Source organism: Antechinus flavipes, chromosome 1 (genome assembly GCF_016432865.1).
Source record: "Antechinus flavipes isolate AdamAnt ecotype Samford, QLD, Australia chromosome 1, AdamAnt_v2, whole genome shotgun sequence".
Classification (NCBI taxonomy): domain Eukaryota; kingdom Metazoa; phylum Chordata; class Mammalia; order Dasyuromorphia; family Dasyuridae; genus Antechinus; species Antechinus flavipes.
In genome coordinates, this window is record NC_067398.1 from 703,776,212 (window position 1) to 703,794,921 (window position 18,710).

Below are 18,710 nucleotides of genomic sequence, written 5' to 3' on the forward strand. Positions count from 1 at the left end.
GGCCGAAGTAACTAGGGATGCTCAGTGTGGGAAGGTTAAGGAAAGACTGGAGAACTGTTTACAAATAATTAAAGGATTACACTGGAGAAAATGGATTAAACTTCTTCTTGTCTCTGGAGGGTAGGATGAGGAATAAGGAGGGAAAGTTGCATTTAGGTTTGGTATAAGGAAAGCCATCCTGACATTGAGAGCTATCCCAAACCAACATGGGCTACCTTGGGAGGTAGCTGGGTTCTCCCCTCCTGGAGGTCTTCAAGAAATGGATGGCCATTTGTCGGGTATATTGTCAAGAGGATTCCTAATTTCTTATTGGGCTCTTTGGCTTCCAACACTGAGAACCTGTGATTCTGGGACTTTGGTGAAGTCTCGGATGGGCTGACCCTAGCTTGCTCTCAAATTATAAAAGCACTTAGTGATATGATGACACAGGTACACAGCATATTTACACTCGGAACCTACTCCCCCCCTTTTCTCCTTTGCTCCCCGTGGGGCTCCCCATGCCTGCTGTACCAGTCCCTGCACACGCCACAGACACACCTGCAAACCTGTCCCGACCTGTACGTGTGGACATGTAAAAGTTCCAGCTCCAATCTGCCCTCACCTGGCCTCCTTACCAAATACCAGTGGACTTCTTCTATCTAAAACAGAAGGTTTGAGGAGGGGGAAGAGGATTTTGGGGCAAGGGGAGTGAAAATCATAGGATTTAGAACTGGGAGAGACATTCGTAGTCCAATTACATCATTTTACTAATGAGGAAAAGGCTGAGCCCAGAGATCTAAGTGAAAGCCAGATGTCCAAAGACTCAGGGAGCTAAGTAGCATTATAGTGGATAGAACACTGGCTCTGGAATCAGGAGGACTTGAATTCGAGAGATTCTTACAAGCTGAGTGACACTAAGCAAGTCATTTAACTCCAATTACCTTACAACAACAACTCCCTTCTCCTCATGCTCAAAAAAATCCCCAAAAAACAAAACAAAAAACAATGTCCAAGGACCAGCATAGCTATGCATGAAGATGTTCATGAGCTTCTTGGCTGACCACCAGGTAATGAATATTTTAGCAACCATCGAGACAAAGCAGATGTAAAGGGAGGGATATAGAACAATTTATCAGCTAGAAGATATCTCAGAAGCTATTCAGGTCTAGCCCATAACTGAAAAACGATCCCCCCTCTACATTAGGGGATACATTTTTAAAATTTAATTTTCTATCCTTAATTTTATTTTAATAGTATATTATTTTTCCAATTACACATAATGATGATTTTCAACTTTTATTTTTATAAGATTTTGAGTTCCAAATATTTTTTCTTCCTCCTCCCTTATCTCCCCCTTCTCCAGGCTAGTAAGTAATCTAAAACAGGTTTAGATGTGTATGTTCATTTTGAATATATTTCCATATGGGAAAGAAAAATCAGTACAAGGAGAGAAACCACAAGAAAAAAAAAAAACAAAGAAAAGAAAAGTGAGAACATTACGCTTCAATCTACATTCAGTCTCCATAGTTCTTCTTTTGGATGCAGTTTCCTATCAAAGTTTATTGGAATTGTCTAGGAAATGAAGATTTTTTTAAGGTCCAGAAGCCCAAGAGATAGAGATCTGGCCCTTAGGGACCTGATACTCCCCATCCTATTCACTGAATCATCCAAAGAGGAAGCTAAAGCTCAAAAGTTATATGAGCTGCTCAAAGTCACATGGGACAGAACTGAGATTAGCAGTCAGGTTTTCTGGCTCCAAACCTAGGCTCTTTCTACTTGAATGTCCATTTGTTCCCATAATGCCCCCACTAGATTAACAGGGCCAGACTTTTAGCCATTTTTACAAAATGAGGAAACTGAGACAGGGAACAGTTACACAATCAAGTATTAGCCCATCCAGGACTAGAATCAAAGCTAGATTCTCTTAGACTTCATTTCCTGAATGGAAAAGGGTTAATTGGAAATAAATCTCATTGTGTCCCACACCAAGTTCACAGAGATATAACATTGGATCAAAGAGTAGTAAACATGACTTTGGGGGAGGAGATTTCATAGCTTTTTCTACTTTTTCTACTTTTCTTGCCTCAAACCTAAAAGAAAAACAGGCCCCCCATAGATTTAGAGAAAATTTGATTTTTGTTACTTACTGGCTACCAGCAGCTGGATCCTGTGGTCCAAGTGGTCTCCCAGGGTCTCGTTCAGGACTTCTCGACAAGTATAGTTCCCCTCATCTTGTGGGCCCAGCCCTGTGATCCGCAAAGAACTGCCATTCACCAGGGAGTAGCGGGATTCACGTGGGAGGGTTGTGTTGGAAGAAAGAAGGAAGGCAGCCTCAGGTTCATTTCTATACCAGCTCACCAGGCCCCCAGGGTTTGAGGTATTACTACAAGGTAGGGTAACGTTCTCTTGTTCTTCTCCAATAATGACTGCTTGGGTTTCTGCAAAGGAGAAAAGTCAGACAATTAGTGCTATGAAAAGATACCTGGCCAGTCACCTTAGACATAGGTGACTTCTCTTCCACATCCAATGAGCAAATTTAAAATGGAAAACGGAGAGAGCCACTAGTTTAGATCAGAAGTCAAGGTGAGAGGACGGTGATTATGAGCAGCTTTGGCCACAAACTATTACCAAGGCCCTCCATAGACTGGATTCAACCGACCTCTCTGGATTAATTTTCCCAACCTTCCATCATCACTGGACAACCAGATGTCCTCCAAATTCAATATTAAAATTTGGGAATCCTCATGCCTTCAGCTGCCCCCCCCCCAAGCCTGAAAGGTACCATTTCTTCAAATCTACTCCCAGAATCTCAAAGTCTTTTTAAGGCTGATCTCGGATGACACTTACGTGAAACAATCCCAGACCCATCCCTTGTCCAAATCATCTGGCATTTATTTATTAAATTATTTGTCAGGAATGAACTCATTTCCGTAATGCTTTACGCTTTGCAAAATACCCCAGGATGAGGGATCAAAGCTCTATCACATTCACTTTATAGATGGAGAAGTAATGGCAAACAAAAATCTAGTAATATAACTAAGATAGATTCAGACCTAGGTTTTTTCCCAACTCCAAGCCCACTGCTTCAGCCATTATACCACACTGCTTCTCAACGATCAATCATTCAGAATGGAATGGAAACTCCTAAAGGGTAGGGACCATTTCATTGTTGTCCAGATATTCCCAGAGATCAGCACTAAGTCTTGCATGCATTTGGAACATGTATTTATTAAATTACTTGTCAGGGATGAATTCATTACTATAATGCTTTGAGTTTTGCAAAATACCCACAGCGTGAATGGAATAGAAACTCGTAAAGAGGGGCAGCTAGGTGGCCCAGGGGACATGAGCATGGAGGGAAGCAATGTAATAATCAGTCTGGAAAAGGAGAATGCAGCCAGATTGTGCAACGTTTCAAATACCAACCAAAGGAGTTTGTACTTCATCCTATAAATTGAGAATAGGGAACCATGGGAATTTACTGAGCACAAGAGAAACCCAGTCAAAACAAAGTTTTAGGAATATTAATTTGACAGAGGTTTGTGAGAAAATTGCATGCAGATGAAAATCCCTCCACTCTTCTGTAGGTAATCTTGAGTTTCTGTGGCCAAAAAAAGGGGGGTGAAACAGGGGGTGGGTGGTGTTTATTTATTTTATTTTCATTCGTTTTGTTTTTTCTAAGGGTCAGTCCCGGGGTAATGAACCTCTTTGCTCAGAGCTAGGATGGGTGTCAGCATAATCACACTCAAAGTCTCCCCAGTTTGGTAGGATAGGACCTTTCAGGCCATGTCAACCCAATCTAATTTATTTATTAATTAATGCAATTATTAAGCAATTACTGAATATCAAGCATTTAGGCTAAACACTGGGTACATAGACATAAAAAAATAAAACAGTGTCTTCCCTTAAGGATAGATACAGTGCAAAGGAAAGACCTCTGACTTTGGAATCAGAGTATCTGATTCCTAGAGTTCAAGTTCTTTCTAGCCTCACTAGCCTCAGTTGTTTTATCTGTAAATTGAAACAATTGGACTAGTCCCGTTAACTTGAGGCCTGTAAGCTAATTTTTTTTTTTAATTAAAGCCCATTCTGGTAGATTGAAAGTGATTCAGAATATTAAATTCCATTCAATAAGCATTTATTAAGCTACTACTATATAGACTGAAGGGCAGCTGGATGGTGCAGTGTATCCCTTGTAATCCTGTGTATTTTATTTTATGCATTTACAGACACGATTTGGAAGAGATCAGAAGTCTCGGCAGGCTGCTTGCTGCCCAAAGGGTCCAGGACACACAAGGAAGTTAAGAACTCTTTATCGAATGTCCCGAAGCTAGAACCTCCCAGGAGATTCTCGAGGTACCTAGAATAACCTTTGGTTTAACTAGAGAGACATTAATTACAGTGATCCCTAAATTGATAGGACACAGTGGGGCTAAACCCAGGAGGGAATTCTCAGAAGTGACCAGGGTGGGAAAGATCATGATAAGGTGGAAACTGCACTGAATGGAGAGTCAGAAGAACTGCTGTCACTAGCTGTGTGACCTTGGGAGAGAAATTAATCTCCTGGGCCTCAGCCTCCCCTTTTGTCAAAATAAATGATCTCTGAGATCCTTAGCTCTAAATCTATGATTTCATGTGTGACCTTGGCAAAAATTCATTAACTTCTCTGTGCCTCAGTTTCTTCCTCTGTTAAGAATAAAGAGGTTTGTTTAGTTAGCCTCTAAAGCCCTTGAGGCTTCAGAACTATGATCCTAAGTGTAGGATCTAGATGACCTAGAAGGGACTGTCCAGCTCTAGGGTCACAGACACCAGACAGACTCAGGCTGGCAGTTCTGGTGAGAAGTCCCAGAGTCAGGACTTGCATCCAAAATGCGTGCTCTCAAAGCATCATAGAGTCAGTTTTATAGCTTACTAGGCAGCTAGGAAGTAGCAGAGCAAGATATAATAATGATGATAATGATGAGGATGAGGATAATAATAGCAGCTAGCATCTATAGAGAGTATTATATAAAGTACAACTATATATGTCTTTAAAGTATTAAAAAGTACTTATCTATATCTATACACATGCGTGTTTATTAAATACACATTACGTGTATATGTGCGCCCCCATGACAGCTCCCGTCCAACTCTCCATGACCCCATCTGAGGTTTTCTGGATAGAAATATCGGAGTGATTGGCCATTTCCTCCTTCATTTTACTGATGAGGAAACTGAGGCAAGCAGGATAAAGTGACTTGCCCAGGTCACTCAGCTAGTAAGGTGGACAGATTTGAATTCAGAAAGATCGGTCTTCCTGATTTCAGGTCTAGAGCTCTATTCAGTGTACCACTCAGCAGCCCTTCTTGAACTGAAGTGAATATTCTGCATCAGAATCAACCTACCAGACCAGGCTTCCTGGGGCTCAGTTTTCATCTCTCTCCTCCTAGTGCCCCAGGAGGGGTTATCACCATTTGGATCAAGGAAGTTGGGCATGTAAGTGATCTCCTATTCCTTGCTTTCTCAGTGAGGGTGGGGGAGAGGCAAGCTGGAGAATGCAGAACTCAACAATTTTTAAATGAACGTTAAAGAAAGAACAATTTATAAAAGTATTTATTTATTTTTGCCGAGGCAATTGGGGTTAAGTGACTTGCCCAGAGTCACCCAGCTAGGAAAGCGTTAAGTGTCTGAGGCAGGATTTGAACTTAAATCTTCCTGACTTCAGGGCTAGTGCTCTATCCACTGCACCACCTAGCTGCCCCATTTTTATTATTTTTTTTTTTAAAACAGTTGGTATGATGATCTTTGAGAGTCAGAGGAGATCTGGATTCCAATCTTAGTTCAAACACTTGGCAGCTGTGTGCCTTCATACTGAAAACAATTCATCTGCCAATCGATTTCATCTTTTTAAATAGGGACAGGACACATGAGAAATTTACTATCACACTCTAAAAGCTAGAAGAGAACTTAAAGAAAATTGAGTTCAACTCCATTTTACAGATGAGCAAACTGAGACCCTGAGAGAAGTGATTTGCCCAGTCACCTGCTAGTTAGAAAAGCACTCAGTAAAATTCACAGCACAGGGAAACGAGTGAGTAACAACCCATCTCTGGAGTACTTGGTGGCTTACAGATCATGACTCTTTCCATCCCATCTTCCAGAGTGGGAATCTGGGGCTGACAGAGGATAAACAGGTGCTCAGAGTCAAATGACAATTGTCCTCCAAAGTCTTTTTGGTTCCTAAATTCTGGGCAGGTGAAGGGCATGGAACCGTGGGAAGAGAGAGCTTTTTTTTTTCTCTCTGACCCTCCCTTCCCCCGCCTCCCAGCTTCCTCTCCATAGCTTTATGTCTTATTAAAAGTTGGGTTTGGTTTTAGCTTGACTGTAAAACTCTCATCTCCAGGAGGAAAAATATTCTATTTTAAAACTTCCAGATGAAGGGAAAGGAAACTAATGTTGGAGTCAGATGATAGGGTTTTGCCATTAGCTACTGTGGAAGTCATTGCCCACTCTGGCCTCAGTTTCCTCATCTGTAAAATCCAGGGATTGAAGACCTCGTAAGTGAATGTGGGGGTCGCGAAATTGTGGTTTATTATTAATAAATGATTGATTTATATATCTATATCCCCGGGGTCGTGTCAAAGTTTCTCGGGAGTCACGTGCGGGAAAGGTTTAAGAAGCCCAGCTCTAAATGACCTCTAAGGTCCTTTCCGGGTCTGATCAGAATCTGGGAATTAAAACTCCCAGAAGAATCGGGTCCCAGGGAGTCCACAGACCCGAAGCGCGGAGGGGAGGGGAGGGTGGGGGAGGGGTCAGGGGGGCGTGTCTGGAAATCCACGCGTCTCCCCGGGACCGTAACCGGTCAGTGGGAGAGGAAGCCGGAACGCTCCGCCGCCTGATGTCCCAGGATGGCCACTTGCCAGAGCAGTGGAGCCCACACCCCTGGCTGTCAATATCGCCCTCCGGAAACACAGCAGGAGGGGGGCGGGGGAGGGACGGAATTCCTCCTCTCGGCAGGAGGGGGCCGGCAACGTCGGAGCCCCAAATCCCACGGGACGGCTGCGGCCGCGGAGCTGGCAGCTCTCGAAAGAAACTACTGGAAGCGCGGCGAGGACAGGAAGCCGGGGAGGGGGCAGCGGCAGGGGGTCAGCCCCCTGCGCTGCCCGGCTCGGCCCTTCCCGGCCTTGCCCGAGCCGGGGTTTGGGAAGCTCAGCCCTTCCTGCCCAGGCGAGCGCGGAGCTACTTGTGAAAAAGCGTGCGTGCCTGCCTACCCCGCCGCCGCTCACCTCCCTCCCTCCCTCCTTCCGCCACCCTCGGTACCTGGAGGGACGCGGCTCGGGGACGACTGCTCGCAGAGCAGGAGGAGGAGGAGGGGGAGAGGTGCGAGTGCCCTGCCTCCGGGCATCTTGAGCTCTTCGGCGCCGGAGGTCTAGGGTCCGGAGGCAGGCGGGCACACCGCAGGCGGGCTCGGAAACGGCCGGTCCCGGGAAGCCCAGCGCGGAGCTGCACCCGCGCCTGGGGGCTCTGCCAAGATGCTGGGGCTGGGGGCGGAGCTGTCGGACTTCCCAGGGCCGGGAGGCTCGAGGATCGCCCCCGCCCAGGCCGGGGAGGCGAGCGCCCGGGGCCTCTCCACCCGCCCTCTCACTCAGTCTCCCACAGACCGCGCCGCTCCGCCGCAGCCTGGCCGCTCGGTGCGTCCATCCGTCGGTCAGCCCGTCGGCCAGGCCTCCCGCCTCCCTCCGCGGAGATGCTCCGGGCCCTACTTGTCCCAACTTCCTCTTCTAGCTCTGGGGGGGGCGGTCACCGAGCCGGACAAGCCTCGCCCCGGGCCAGTTAGGTGCGGAGCCAGCCCTGGGAGAGGAGGGGCCCCGCTGACGGGCCCGCCTCCGCTCCCCCCTCTCCTCCCTCCTCCCTCCTCTCTCCTCCCGGTTTTTCTTCCAACCCTGCCCTGGATCCGCCCAGAGCAAGCTGATCTCTGCTCCCAGGAGGGAAGCTGGCAGCCAGGGCGCACCCCGTTTAGGGAAACAGAGTAAAGGTCCTGCCAGTTTGCCAGTCGGCCCACTCTGAGCTGACTTTCCGAGCTCCTGTTTCTTCTGGGAGCCCGAGTCTGAAGTGCAATTAGCGTGTCACCAGGAATTTATAAAGTGCCTACTACGTGCCAAACACGCGTCCTAAGCGCTGGATAACCAAGAGAGCCCAAAACTCGGTCCGCGTCCTCAGCCAACCTCCCGTTCTAACTGGGGTGACAACTATGCAAACGACTCTGTGCAAACAACTGGAAAGTGATTTCAGAGGCGGGGCAGAAACATCTGGGTGACAGGAAAGGCCTCCTGCGGCAGCTGGCACTTGAGCTGACTTTTGGAGGAAATCGGAGAAAATAAAAGACAGGGGATAAAGCATCCCGGGCATCCAGGACTGAAGTGTCTGGAAAAGGAGCCGGATCTGGAGGGGACCCTGGAGCCGGATCTGGAGGGACCCCAGGGGCTGATGGGTGGCTAGACTCCCAAGATGGACTTTAGAGCCTATCTGAAACTCAGTCTCTTTTGACAGAGGAACAGGAACCTAATGAGTGTGACCCCGGGAAGTCAAATGGGGATGCTAATGATACCTTATCTCACCAGCTTGTGAAAATAAAATAAAATTATGTCTATTTTAAAAGCCCTTTTAAAGCTGAATAAAAAAAAATCCGCTATTGTTGAAAAGAAAACAGTCAAAAAACAAAAACAAAAACCCTATTATGGGCCAGGCTTTTTGTTATTTGAATATAACAATAGGATCCCTAAACTCAAGGAGTTTACAATTCCATTAATACTAGATCTTGGGACAGCTAGATGGCGCAGTAGATAGAGCACCAAACCTGGAATTACGAGGACCCGAATTCAAATACGACCTCAGATACTTGATACAATCTCCAGGAACTTCACATCCTCTGACAAAATTTTAAGGACTTAGTAAATGCCAGCTACTATACTAAACATATAAATGGGGATCCCTGCCCTCAAGGACCAACTTTCCAAGGAAAGTCAACAAGCATTGATTACATTCTTCTGTCCTTCCTTCTATCTTCCCTCTCTCCTTTCCTTTCTTCTTTGCTTCCTTCCTTCTCTTTCTCTCCCTTTCTTCTTTCCTCTCTTCTTCCTTCCCTTCATTTCTTTTTTCCTTTTCTTTCTCCTTCCCCCTCTCTCTCCCTCCTTCCTTCCCTCTCTCCTTTTTTCTTTTTTCCTTCCTCTCTCCATTCTTCTCTTCATTTTCTCTCCCTCTCTTCCTCTTCTTCCTTCCCTTCTTTTCTTCTTTCTTTCTCCTCCCTCCTTCCGCCACCCTCGGTACCTGGAGGGACGCGGCTCGGGGACGACTGCTCGCAGAGCAGGAGGAGGAGGAGGGGGAGAGGTGCGAGTGCCCTGCCTCCGGGCATCTTGAGCTCTTCGGCGCCGGAGGTCTAGGGTCCGGAGACAGGCGGGCACACCGCAGGCTGGCTCGGAAACGGCCGGTCCCGGGAAGCCCAGCGCGGAGCTGCACCCGCGCCTGGGGGCTCTGCCAAGATGCTGGGGCTGGGGGCGGAGCTGTCGGACTTCCCAGGGCCGGGAGGCTCGAGGATCGCCCCCGCCCAGGCCGGGGAGGCGAGCGCCCGGGGCCTCTCCACCCGCCCTCTCACTCACTCTCCCACAGACCGCGCCGCTCCGCCGCAGCCTGGCCGCTCGGTGCGTCCATCCGTCGGTCAGCCCGTCGGCCAGGCCTCCCGCCTCCCTCCGCGGAGATGCTCCGGGCCCTACTTGTCCCAACTTCCTCTTCTAGCTCTGGGGGGGCGGTCACCGAGCCGGACAAGCCTCGCCCCGGGCCAGTTAGGTGCGGAGCCAGCCCTGGGAGAGGAGGGGCCCCGCTGACGGGCCCGCCTCCGCTCCCCCCTCTCCTCCCTCCTCCCTCCTCTCTCCTCCCGGTTTTTCTTCCAACCCTGCCCTGGATCCGCCCAGAGCAAGCTGATCTCTGATCCCAGGAGGGAAGCTGGCAGCCAGGGCGCACCCCGTTTAGGGAAACAGAGTAAAGGTCCTGCCAGTTTGCCAGTCGGCCCACTCTGAGCTGACTTTCCGAGCTCCTGTTTCTTCTGGGAGCCCGAGTCTGAAGTGCAATTAGCGTGTCACCAGGAATTTATAAAGTGCCTACTACGTGCCAAACACGCGTCCTAAGCGCTGGATAACCAAGAGAGCCAAAAACTCGGTCCGCGTCCTCAGCCAACCTCCCGTTCTAACTGGGGTGACAACTATGCAAACGACTCTGTGCAAACAACTGGAAAGTGATTTCAGAGGCGGGGCAGAAACATCTGGGTGACAGGAAAGGCCTCCTGCGGCAGCTGGGACTTGAGCTGACTTTTGGAGGAAATCGGAGAAAATAAAAGACAGGGGATAAAGCATCCCGGGCATCCAGGACTGAAGTGTCTGGAAAAGGAGCCGGATCTGGAGGGACCCCAGGGGCTGATGGGTGGCTAGACTCCCAAGATGGACTTTAGAGCCTATCTGAAACTCAGTCTCTTTTGACAGAGGAACAGGAACCTAATGAGTGTGACCCCGGGAAGTCAAATGGGGATTCTAATGATACCTTATCTCACCAGCTTGTGAAAATAAAATAAAATTATGTCTATTTTAAAAGCCCTTTTAAAGCTGAATAAAAAAAACCCACTATTGTTGAAAAGAAAACAGTCAAAAAACAAAAACAAAAACCCTATTATGGGCCAGGCTTTTTATTATTTGAATATAACAATAGGATCCCTAAACTCAAGGAGTTTACAATTCCATTAATACTAGATCTTGGGACAGCTAGATGGCGCAGTAGATAGAGCACCAAACCTGGAATTACGAGGACCCGAATTCAAATACGACCTCAGATACTTGATACAATCTCCAGGAACTTCACATCCTCTGACAAAATTTTAAGGACTTAGTAAATGCCAGCTACTATGCTAAGCACATAAATGGGGATCCCTGCCCTCAGGGACCAACTGTTCAAGGAAAGTCAACAAGCATTGATTACATTCTTCTGTCCTTCCTTCCTTCCATCTTCCCTCTCTCCTTTCCTTTCTTCTTTGCTTCCTTCCTTCTCTTTCTCTCCCTTTCTTCTTTCCTCTCTTCTTCCTTCCCTTCATTTCTTTTTTCCTTTTCTTTCTCCTTCCCCCTCTCTCTCCCTCCTTCCTTCCCTCTCTCCTTTTTTCTTTTTTCCTTCCTCTCTCCATTCTTCTCTTCATTTTCTCTCCCTCTCTTCCTCTTCTTCCTTCCCTTCTTTTCTTCTTTCTTTCTCCTCCCTCCCTTCCTTCCCTCCTTTTTTCCTTCTCCTCCTCTCTTCTTCCTGTAGGTGGATTCAATTCACCTCTTTTTTTGCCTATTGAATCCCTTATTCAGTTATATCTAACTATTCATGATCCTGTGGAACACACTGTGGGATTTTCTTGGCAAGGATGCTGAAGTGGTTTGCCATTTCTTCCTCCAGTGGAGTAAGGCAAACAAAGTAACTTGCTCAAGATCACACAGTTAGTAAGTATCTGAAGCCAGATTTAAACTAAATCTTCCTGATTCCAGGTTTGGCTCTCTACCACTGCCCGATCAAAGCCCTACCCAAGTTTATAGCCAGATTAAACACCATTCCTTCCTCAAGGTTGACAAGACCTTTCCTCTTAGCCTTCACCCAATAGTCTATTCCACACTTCTTTAATGCAATTATCTCTTTATAGATTTTTTTTTTGCATTTGTATCTTATGTTCTTCCTAGACTAGAAGATCCATGAAGGAAGGTATAGTATTGTCTTAATGATTTACCTTTAAGGAAAGCAAAACGACTGTGTAGCAGTACAAACCTTCCCAATCCCTTCTCCCGGGCAACAAATCTCTCAAACAGATCTATCTAGAAAATGCACCAGAGCAAATCCTGCTTGGGAAATCCAAGAAATTTAAATCAAGTCTCTCTGATAAAAGCCTTATTTCTCAAATAAATAAAGAACTGAGTCAAATTCACACAAAAATCCCCAAGTCATTCTCCAATTGATAAGTGCTCAAAGGAAGTGAAAAGGCAGTTTTCAGAAGAAAAAATCAAGACTATCAATAGTCACATAAAAATGCTTTAAGTCACTGCTGATTAGAGAAATGCAAATTAAAAAAATTCTGAATTACCACCTATCAGATTGGCTAATATGACAGAAAAGAAAATGGACAAATGCAGGAGAAATTGTGAAAACACTGGGACACTGGAGTTATGAATTGATCAACCACTTGAAAATAATCAGGAACTTTGTCCAAGGGGCCAGCAATACCACTACTAGGTCTGTCAAAGAGATTTTTTTTAAAGGAAAAGAGATCTATTTGCACAAAATATTAATAACAGGTCTTTTTATAGTGGCAAAAATTGGATATCAAGGGTATGTCCATCAATTGGGGAATGGCTGGACAGATTATGATATAAGATTGTGGGAGAACATTACTGTGCTATAAGAAATGGATGGTAGCTAGGCTGTGCGGTGATTACAGCACTGGACTTGGAATCAGGAATACTTATCTTTCTGAGTTCAAATCTGACCTCAGATATTTACTACCTGTGAGAACATGGGCAAGTCACTTAACCCTGTTTGACTCAATTTCTCATCTGAAAAATGAGCTGGAGAAGGAAATGGCAAACTGCTCCAATATCTTTGTCCAAATGGGATTCCAAAGAGTCATCCATGACTGAAATAACTGAACAAGAACAACAAATAAGGAATAACAAGTAAGACGGTTTCAGAAAAATCTGGGAAGTCTTCTATGAACTTAAGCAAAGTGAAATGAACAGAAACACACTATTGTAATGATGATCAGTTGTGAAAGACTGAGCTATTCTGATCAAGACAATGATCCATGACAATTCTTAAGGACACATATTGAAAAATGCCATCTAGGGGAGGGGGTGGGAGGAAAGGGGAAAGTTGAAACAGAAGATTTTGCAAGGGTCAATGTTGAAAAATTACCTATGCATATGTCTTGTAAATAAAAAGCTTTAATAATTAAAAAAAAAGAAAAATGACATTAACTTCCAGTAAGAAAAATGAACTTTAACAGTGCAGATTAAAGCACACTTTTTTTTTTTTTACTTTATGTGTGTGTGTATATGCATCATGGCTAATATGGAAATATTTTTGCATGACCGCAAATATGATCACTATCATATTGCTTGCCTTCTCAAGGGGCAAGGGAGGAGTGAGAAGAAAGAAAAGAATTTGGAACTCAAAGTTTTTTAAATTAATGTTAAAAAAAATTTACACGTAATTGGGAAATATTTAACAAAATAGGTCACAATGGATCATTTCCCAGTCCAGGTTGACACAGGGAGATAAAGAAATCTGTACATACTGGGAAACAAGTCTGCCCAGGAGAGCACTACAGAACATTCTTGCACTCAAGGGCTGTGTCCAGAGCTAAGATGAGATCCCAGGCTCATACAAGAGTATGACCTAGTCTGGGTTGTGGAAGCAAGTGCCAATAGGAAGCTTTGTTGCTTATTATCCCACTTCTGGGTCACAGGTCCTGGACAGAATGGGGATTTTTAGGTAGGGAGCTGTCCCAGTTTCTAGCCATATAGAAGCAAGAAGTATTGGCGTGGCTCAGATCTCAGGAGTGGAACAGAATCATCTTCAAGCCTAATCAGAAGCCCGTAGAGGAATAACCAGGGCAGAAATTCTAGACCAAAGAAAGAATACAATTCTGGGACTTCAAATCAAGAGAACTTTCTAGTTTGCCGATGATTCATCAGCAATCTACTGTTGCCCAGAGCCAAACCCAGGAATTTGAAGAGCTCAGATAAGAAGGGAAAGCAAGCTGATTGTACCCTGGATCAGTCCACTTTGGAAACTACTGAAATATTGTGGGCCACAGACTGAACTGCCCCAGAGAGCCGAGAATAACAATACCCCCAAGAAAGCATCACAGGACCAGCCCAGACCTTCCCTCCAGATGTGCTGCAGAGTTCAGATCTAACATCAAATAGGCTGAAAAAATGATCAAACAAAACAAAGAACTCCATTTTAAAAAGGTTTTGTAACAGAAACACTCAGGACACAAAGAGAATAACTCCAAAACATCTATAAACAAAGCCTCAGGGAAAAAAAATTAGTATGGGCCCAGTTAGAATCCCTGGAAGAGGTAAAGAGAGAAAGAGTTTTAAATGTTTTGAGAGAGAAAGAGCTTTATATGTTTTTTTGTAAATGGAATAGGAGGGCTAAAGAGAGAAAAATGGAAAAGAAACAAGAGTTGTGGAAGAAAGAATTCAAACATGAATTCGCAATTTGACCCAAAAGGTATAAAACCTTGCTCAAGCAACAAATTCCCTGAAAATTAGGATGGCCCCAAATAGAAGCCAATGACTTTATGAAATGACAAGAGACTTTTTTAAGTGCAAATACTGAAGAAATAGAAGAAAATGTGTGCTATCTCATGACATACCCACAAAAAAAGGCCTAGAAAATAGAGTGAAGAGGAAAAACAGGCTTTCTGAAAAGCCACAAAACAAAGAAGCAAAAAAAAAAAATAGAGTCTAGACATCCTTTTTCAAAAATCTTAAAAGAAAATTGTCCATATTTCTTAGAACCCAAGAGCAAAGTAGAAATAGAATCTACTGGTTACATCCGGAAAGAAATCCCCAAATGAAAACTCCTAGGAACATTTTAGCCCAAATTCAGAGGTTCTAGGTCAAAGAAAAAAATACTGCAAACAGTCAGAAAAAATGAAAAAGAACTCAAGAACTGAGGAGCCATAGTAGAAATTACATGCAATTTAACAGCCATCACTATAAAGGAACAGAAATCTTGGAATGGGATATGCCAGAAAGCAGAGGATCCAGGCTTACAATCAAACTGAATATAATCCAACTGGGAAAAAATAGACCCTTAATAAAATAGCGAACTTCCAAACATTCCTAATGAAAAGACCAGAGCTGCAGAGAAATGGGAAGTTCAAACACAAGAGTTAAAAGGAACATAAAAATGTAAAAGTGAAAAAGCAATTATAAAAAAACTAAACAAAGATGAACTACTTACATTTATTTTAATGTGGGGAAATAACTCATCTATCTCTTGTCAACCTTATCATCAGTTTTTTAAAAAAATTTTAAACAGTAGCTGCAATGCTTCAAAACAGTGAAAAATGTACATAAATGTATGCTAATGTATATTGATTTATTACATAAAATCCAGGCTAGTAGTGTCCACATTGGTTCCACAATAATATGCCACTATTCTGATGTTAGTGGCTTATCTATATTCCATTTCCTAGTTAAAATTTCTTGGTGAGTTTGCTGAATTATAGTAAGTTGACCTTCACTGTTGTTTGGTGGAGCATTTACATTGATTCAACAGTTTTCTTACTTTCAATTTAATTAATCTCTATTAATTAATTTCTAATTTGGTATTCAATTGGGGATTTTTAATTTGTTCTTTTTTTTAGCTTTTTTAGTTGCATGATCTCCTTTTAGTTCCTTTAGTTCATTTAGTTCATTGATCTCCTTTTTCTCTATTTTATTTATGTAAACATTTAGAGATATAAAATTTCCTTTAAGAAATGCTTTGGCTACATCCAATAAGTTTTTATATGCTATCTCTCATTGTCGTCATTCTCTTTGATGAAATTATTGATAGTTTCTATGATTTGTTGCTTTATGCACTCCACTCAGATTAGATTGTTTAGTTTCTGATTAATTTTTAGTTTATCTTTCCACAACTCTTTATCACACATATGATATGATAATTCATGATCTGAAAAGCAAAGCATTTATGTTGTGGGGTGCCCCAAGAGTAGGGTATCCCTCTTGACTTAGGTATATCCTACAAAAATGCTGATGATTTATCTGGATTTATTTGTATCTTGCAATTTTGTTAAAGCTGTGAATGTTTCTAGTAGCTTTTCAGTTGATTTTCTAGGGTTCTCTAAGTATACCATCATATCATCTGCAAAGAGGACTTAGGTATAATATCAGCCAGAAAGACTGGGGTTGGTTCCTGATCTTAAAAGAAGGGAAAAGGAAGGGAAGCATACAGTAGGGAGGGAAAGGGAAAAGAAAGGGAAATTTATCTCATATAATAGGGGAAATCAGAGGAAAGGGAGAAGAAGTAGAAGAGGAATTGAGGTAGCTTGGTGGTACACTGGTTTTGTGCTTAAGAAGACTCCTCTTTGTGAGTTCAAATCCAGTCCCAGATTTATTGCTGTGTAATAAGTCACTTTACCTTGTTTGCCTCAGTTTCTTCATCTGTAAAATGAGCTGGAGAAGGAAATGGCCAACCGTTCCAGTATCTTTCCCAAGAAAATTCCAAATGGGGTCATGAACAGTTAGAAATGACTGAACAATTAGAAGGACCAGAAGCCATAAAAGCCTTTTCTGAGTCTTATTACAATTCACACATTGATCTTTGCTTAATCTTCCCCTCACCAAAGTGAAGGTCTGATGGTGGAGCTCAGGATTTTGCTGGCAGAATACTCTGGGCAGGGAATTTGGTCCACCCTGGGTGTGGTTGGGAAGTGGAACTCATTGATTGAGCAAATATTCATTCAGTTCCTGCTGAGTCCCAGGTAGGTGACTGGGGATAGGCAGCCAGATTTGGAAGTCCAGAAAACTTGGATTTGAATTCTACCTCAATCAGTAGCTTTGAAAACTATCTTTACGTGTATTTTGAAAATGAAAAGCTGTTATTATTTTAAAAAAAAAATTAGTACCTGTGTGCCTTAACCTGTCAGCTTTTAGTTCTTTCTTTATGAGAATTAGAGGCTGTCATTTCCAAAATATATAGAGAACTGACTCAAATTTATAAGAAATCAAGCCATTCTCCAATTGATAAATGGTCAAAGGATATGAACAGACAATGTTCAGATGATGAAATTGAAACTATTACCACTCATATGAAAGAGTGTTCCAAATCATTATTGATCAGAGAAATGCAAATTAAGACAACTCTGAGATACCACTACACACCTGTCAGATTGGCTAAGATGACAGGAAAAAATAATGATGAATGTTGGAGGGGATGCGGGAAAACTGGGACACTAATGCATTGTTGGTGGAGTTGTGAACGAATCCAACCGTTCTGGAGAGCAATCTGGAATTATGCCCAAAAAATTATCAAATTGTGCATACCCTTTGATCCAGCAGTGTTTCTATTGGGCTTATATCCCAAAGAAATACTAAAGAAGGGAAAGGGACCTGTATGTGCCAAAATGTTTGTGGCAGCCTTGTTTGTAGTGGCTAGAAGCTAAAAAATGAAAGGATTCCCATCAATTGGAGAATGGCTGGGTAAATTGTGGTATATGAATGTTATGGAATATTATTGCTCTGTAAGGAATGACCAGCAGGATGAATACAGAGAGGCTTGGAGAGACCTACATGAACTGATGCTAAGTGAGATGAGCAGAACCAGGAGATCATTAAACACTTTGACAACGATATTGTATGAGGACATATTTTGATGGAAGTGGATTTCTTTGACAAAGAGACCTGAGTTTCAATTGATAAATGACGGACAAAAGCAGCTACACCCAAAGAAAGAACACTGGGAAACGAATGTGAACTATCTGCATTTTTGTTTTTCTTCCCGGGTTATTTATACCTTCTGAATCCAATTCTCCCTATGCAACAAGAGAACTGTTCAGTTCTGCACACATATATTGTATCTAGGATATACTGCAACATATCCAACATATAAAGGACTGCTTGCCATCTAGGGGAGGGGGTGGAGGGAGGGAGGGGAAAAAATCGGAACAGAAACGAGTGCAAGGGATAATGTTGTAAAAAAAAAATTTACCCTGGCATGGATTCTGTCAATATAAAGTAATTATTAAATAAAAATTAAAAAAAGAGAAAGAATTAGAGGCTGGACTAGATGACTAACATTCCTCTTGGCTCTAAATCCATGGTGGAGGTTCTGTTGATTCCACCTGTAATAGGAAGATCAGCCCCTATAATGCTCAACTTGCTGTGTGACCCTCAGAAAATAATTTCTCTAGGTCTCAGATTCCTCCTCTATAACATAAGAGAAATGGGCTCCTAGGTGGGTGATAGGGCCAGTTCTGATTTTAAGTCTTCAAGTTCCCTCCTAAATGGGTCAGCTCTGTTCTAAGGTCCCTCCTTTAGAGGATATTTTCTTATCTAAGAACCCCCCAGCCCCGACATTCCTAGGATTCAAAATAAAAGTCCAGAACAAAGGAAAATCATTCTTACTAGGAGCTGGAAGTTTGTAGAATTCCCCATAGGCTATGATTGATGGAAATGAGATAGCCTAGAATCCCCTGAAGAGGTAAAGGGGGAGGGGAACGAGGAGGAAGAGAGATCCTTGGACATTTAAAAAACATCAAACATTTATGAAGCATCTACTATATGCAGAGTACTATATTGAGTTGGGGGGGCACAGTTCATTTATTTATCTGTTTATTTATAATTATTTTTTTCTTATGAACAATAATCTGTCCTCTTTCCCTCCCATTGCCCATCCCACTGGGAATGAAACATCTCCCTTGCTACATGTATGATACAGCAAAGCAAATTTCCACATTGGCCAAGAATAAAATAATAAGTGAGTGTGTCTCATTCTGCATTTTGAATTTTTTTTCTCTTTATCAGGAGGTAAATAGCATGTTTCATCAATATTGTTCCATTGTTTTCCAGTCATGTCCCATTCTTTGTGACCCCATTTAGGGTTTTCTTGGAAAAGATATTGTGATGGATCGCCATTTCCTTTCCAATTCATTTTACAGATGGGAAAAC

General features: G+C 43.3%; 1 protein-coding gene across 3 annotated transcripts in view; it reads right to left on the reverse strand.

Annotated features, from left to right (window-relative positions):
* Window positions 1-10,620, reverse strand: part of VSIG10 (V-set and immunoglobulin domain containing 10) — a 34,786-nt gene extending 24,166 nt beyond the window's left edge. Inside the window, exons 1-2 of one of the 3 annotated variants that reach the window (XM_051972880.1) lie at window positions 7,279-8,666; window positions 2,127-2,417 (exon numbers count right to left, since the gene is read on the reverse strand). In XM_051972880.1, the coding sequence (XP_051828840.1) occupies window positions 2,127-2,417; window positions 7,279-7,363 (376 nt within the window). In that variant the 5' untranslated portion in view covers window positions 7,364-8,666. Of the gene's footprint in view, window positions 1-2,126; window positions 2,418-7,278; window positions 8,668-9,285 lie in introns of those variants that run through there. The other 2 variants (XM_051972879.1, XM_051972878.1) reach the window with 2 other exon arrangements.
* Between the last annotated feature and the right edge of the window lie 8,090 nt (window positions 10,621-18,710).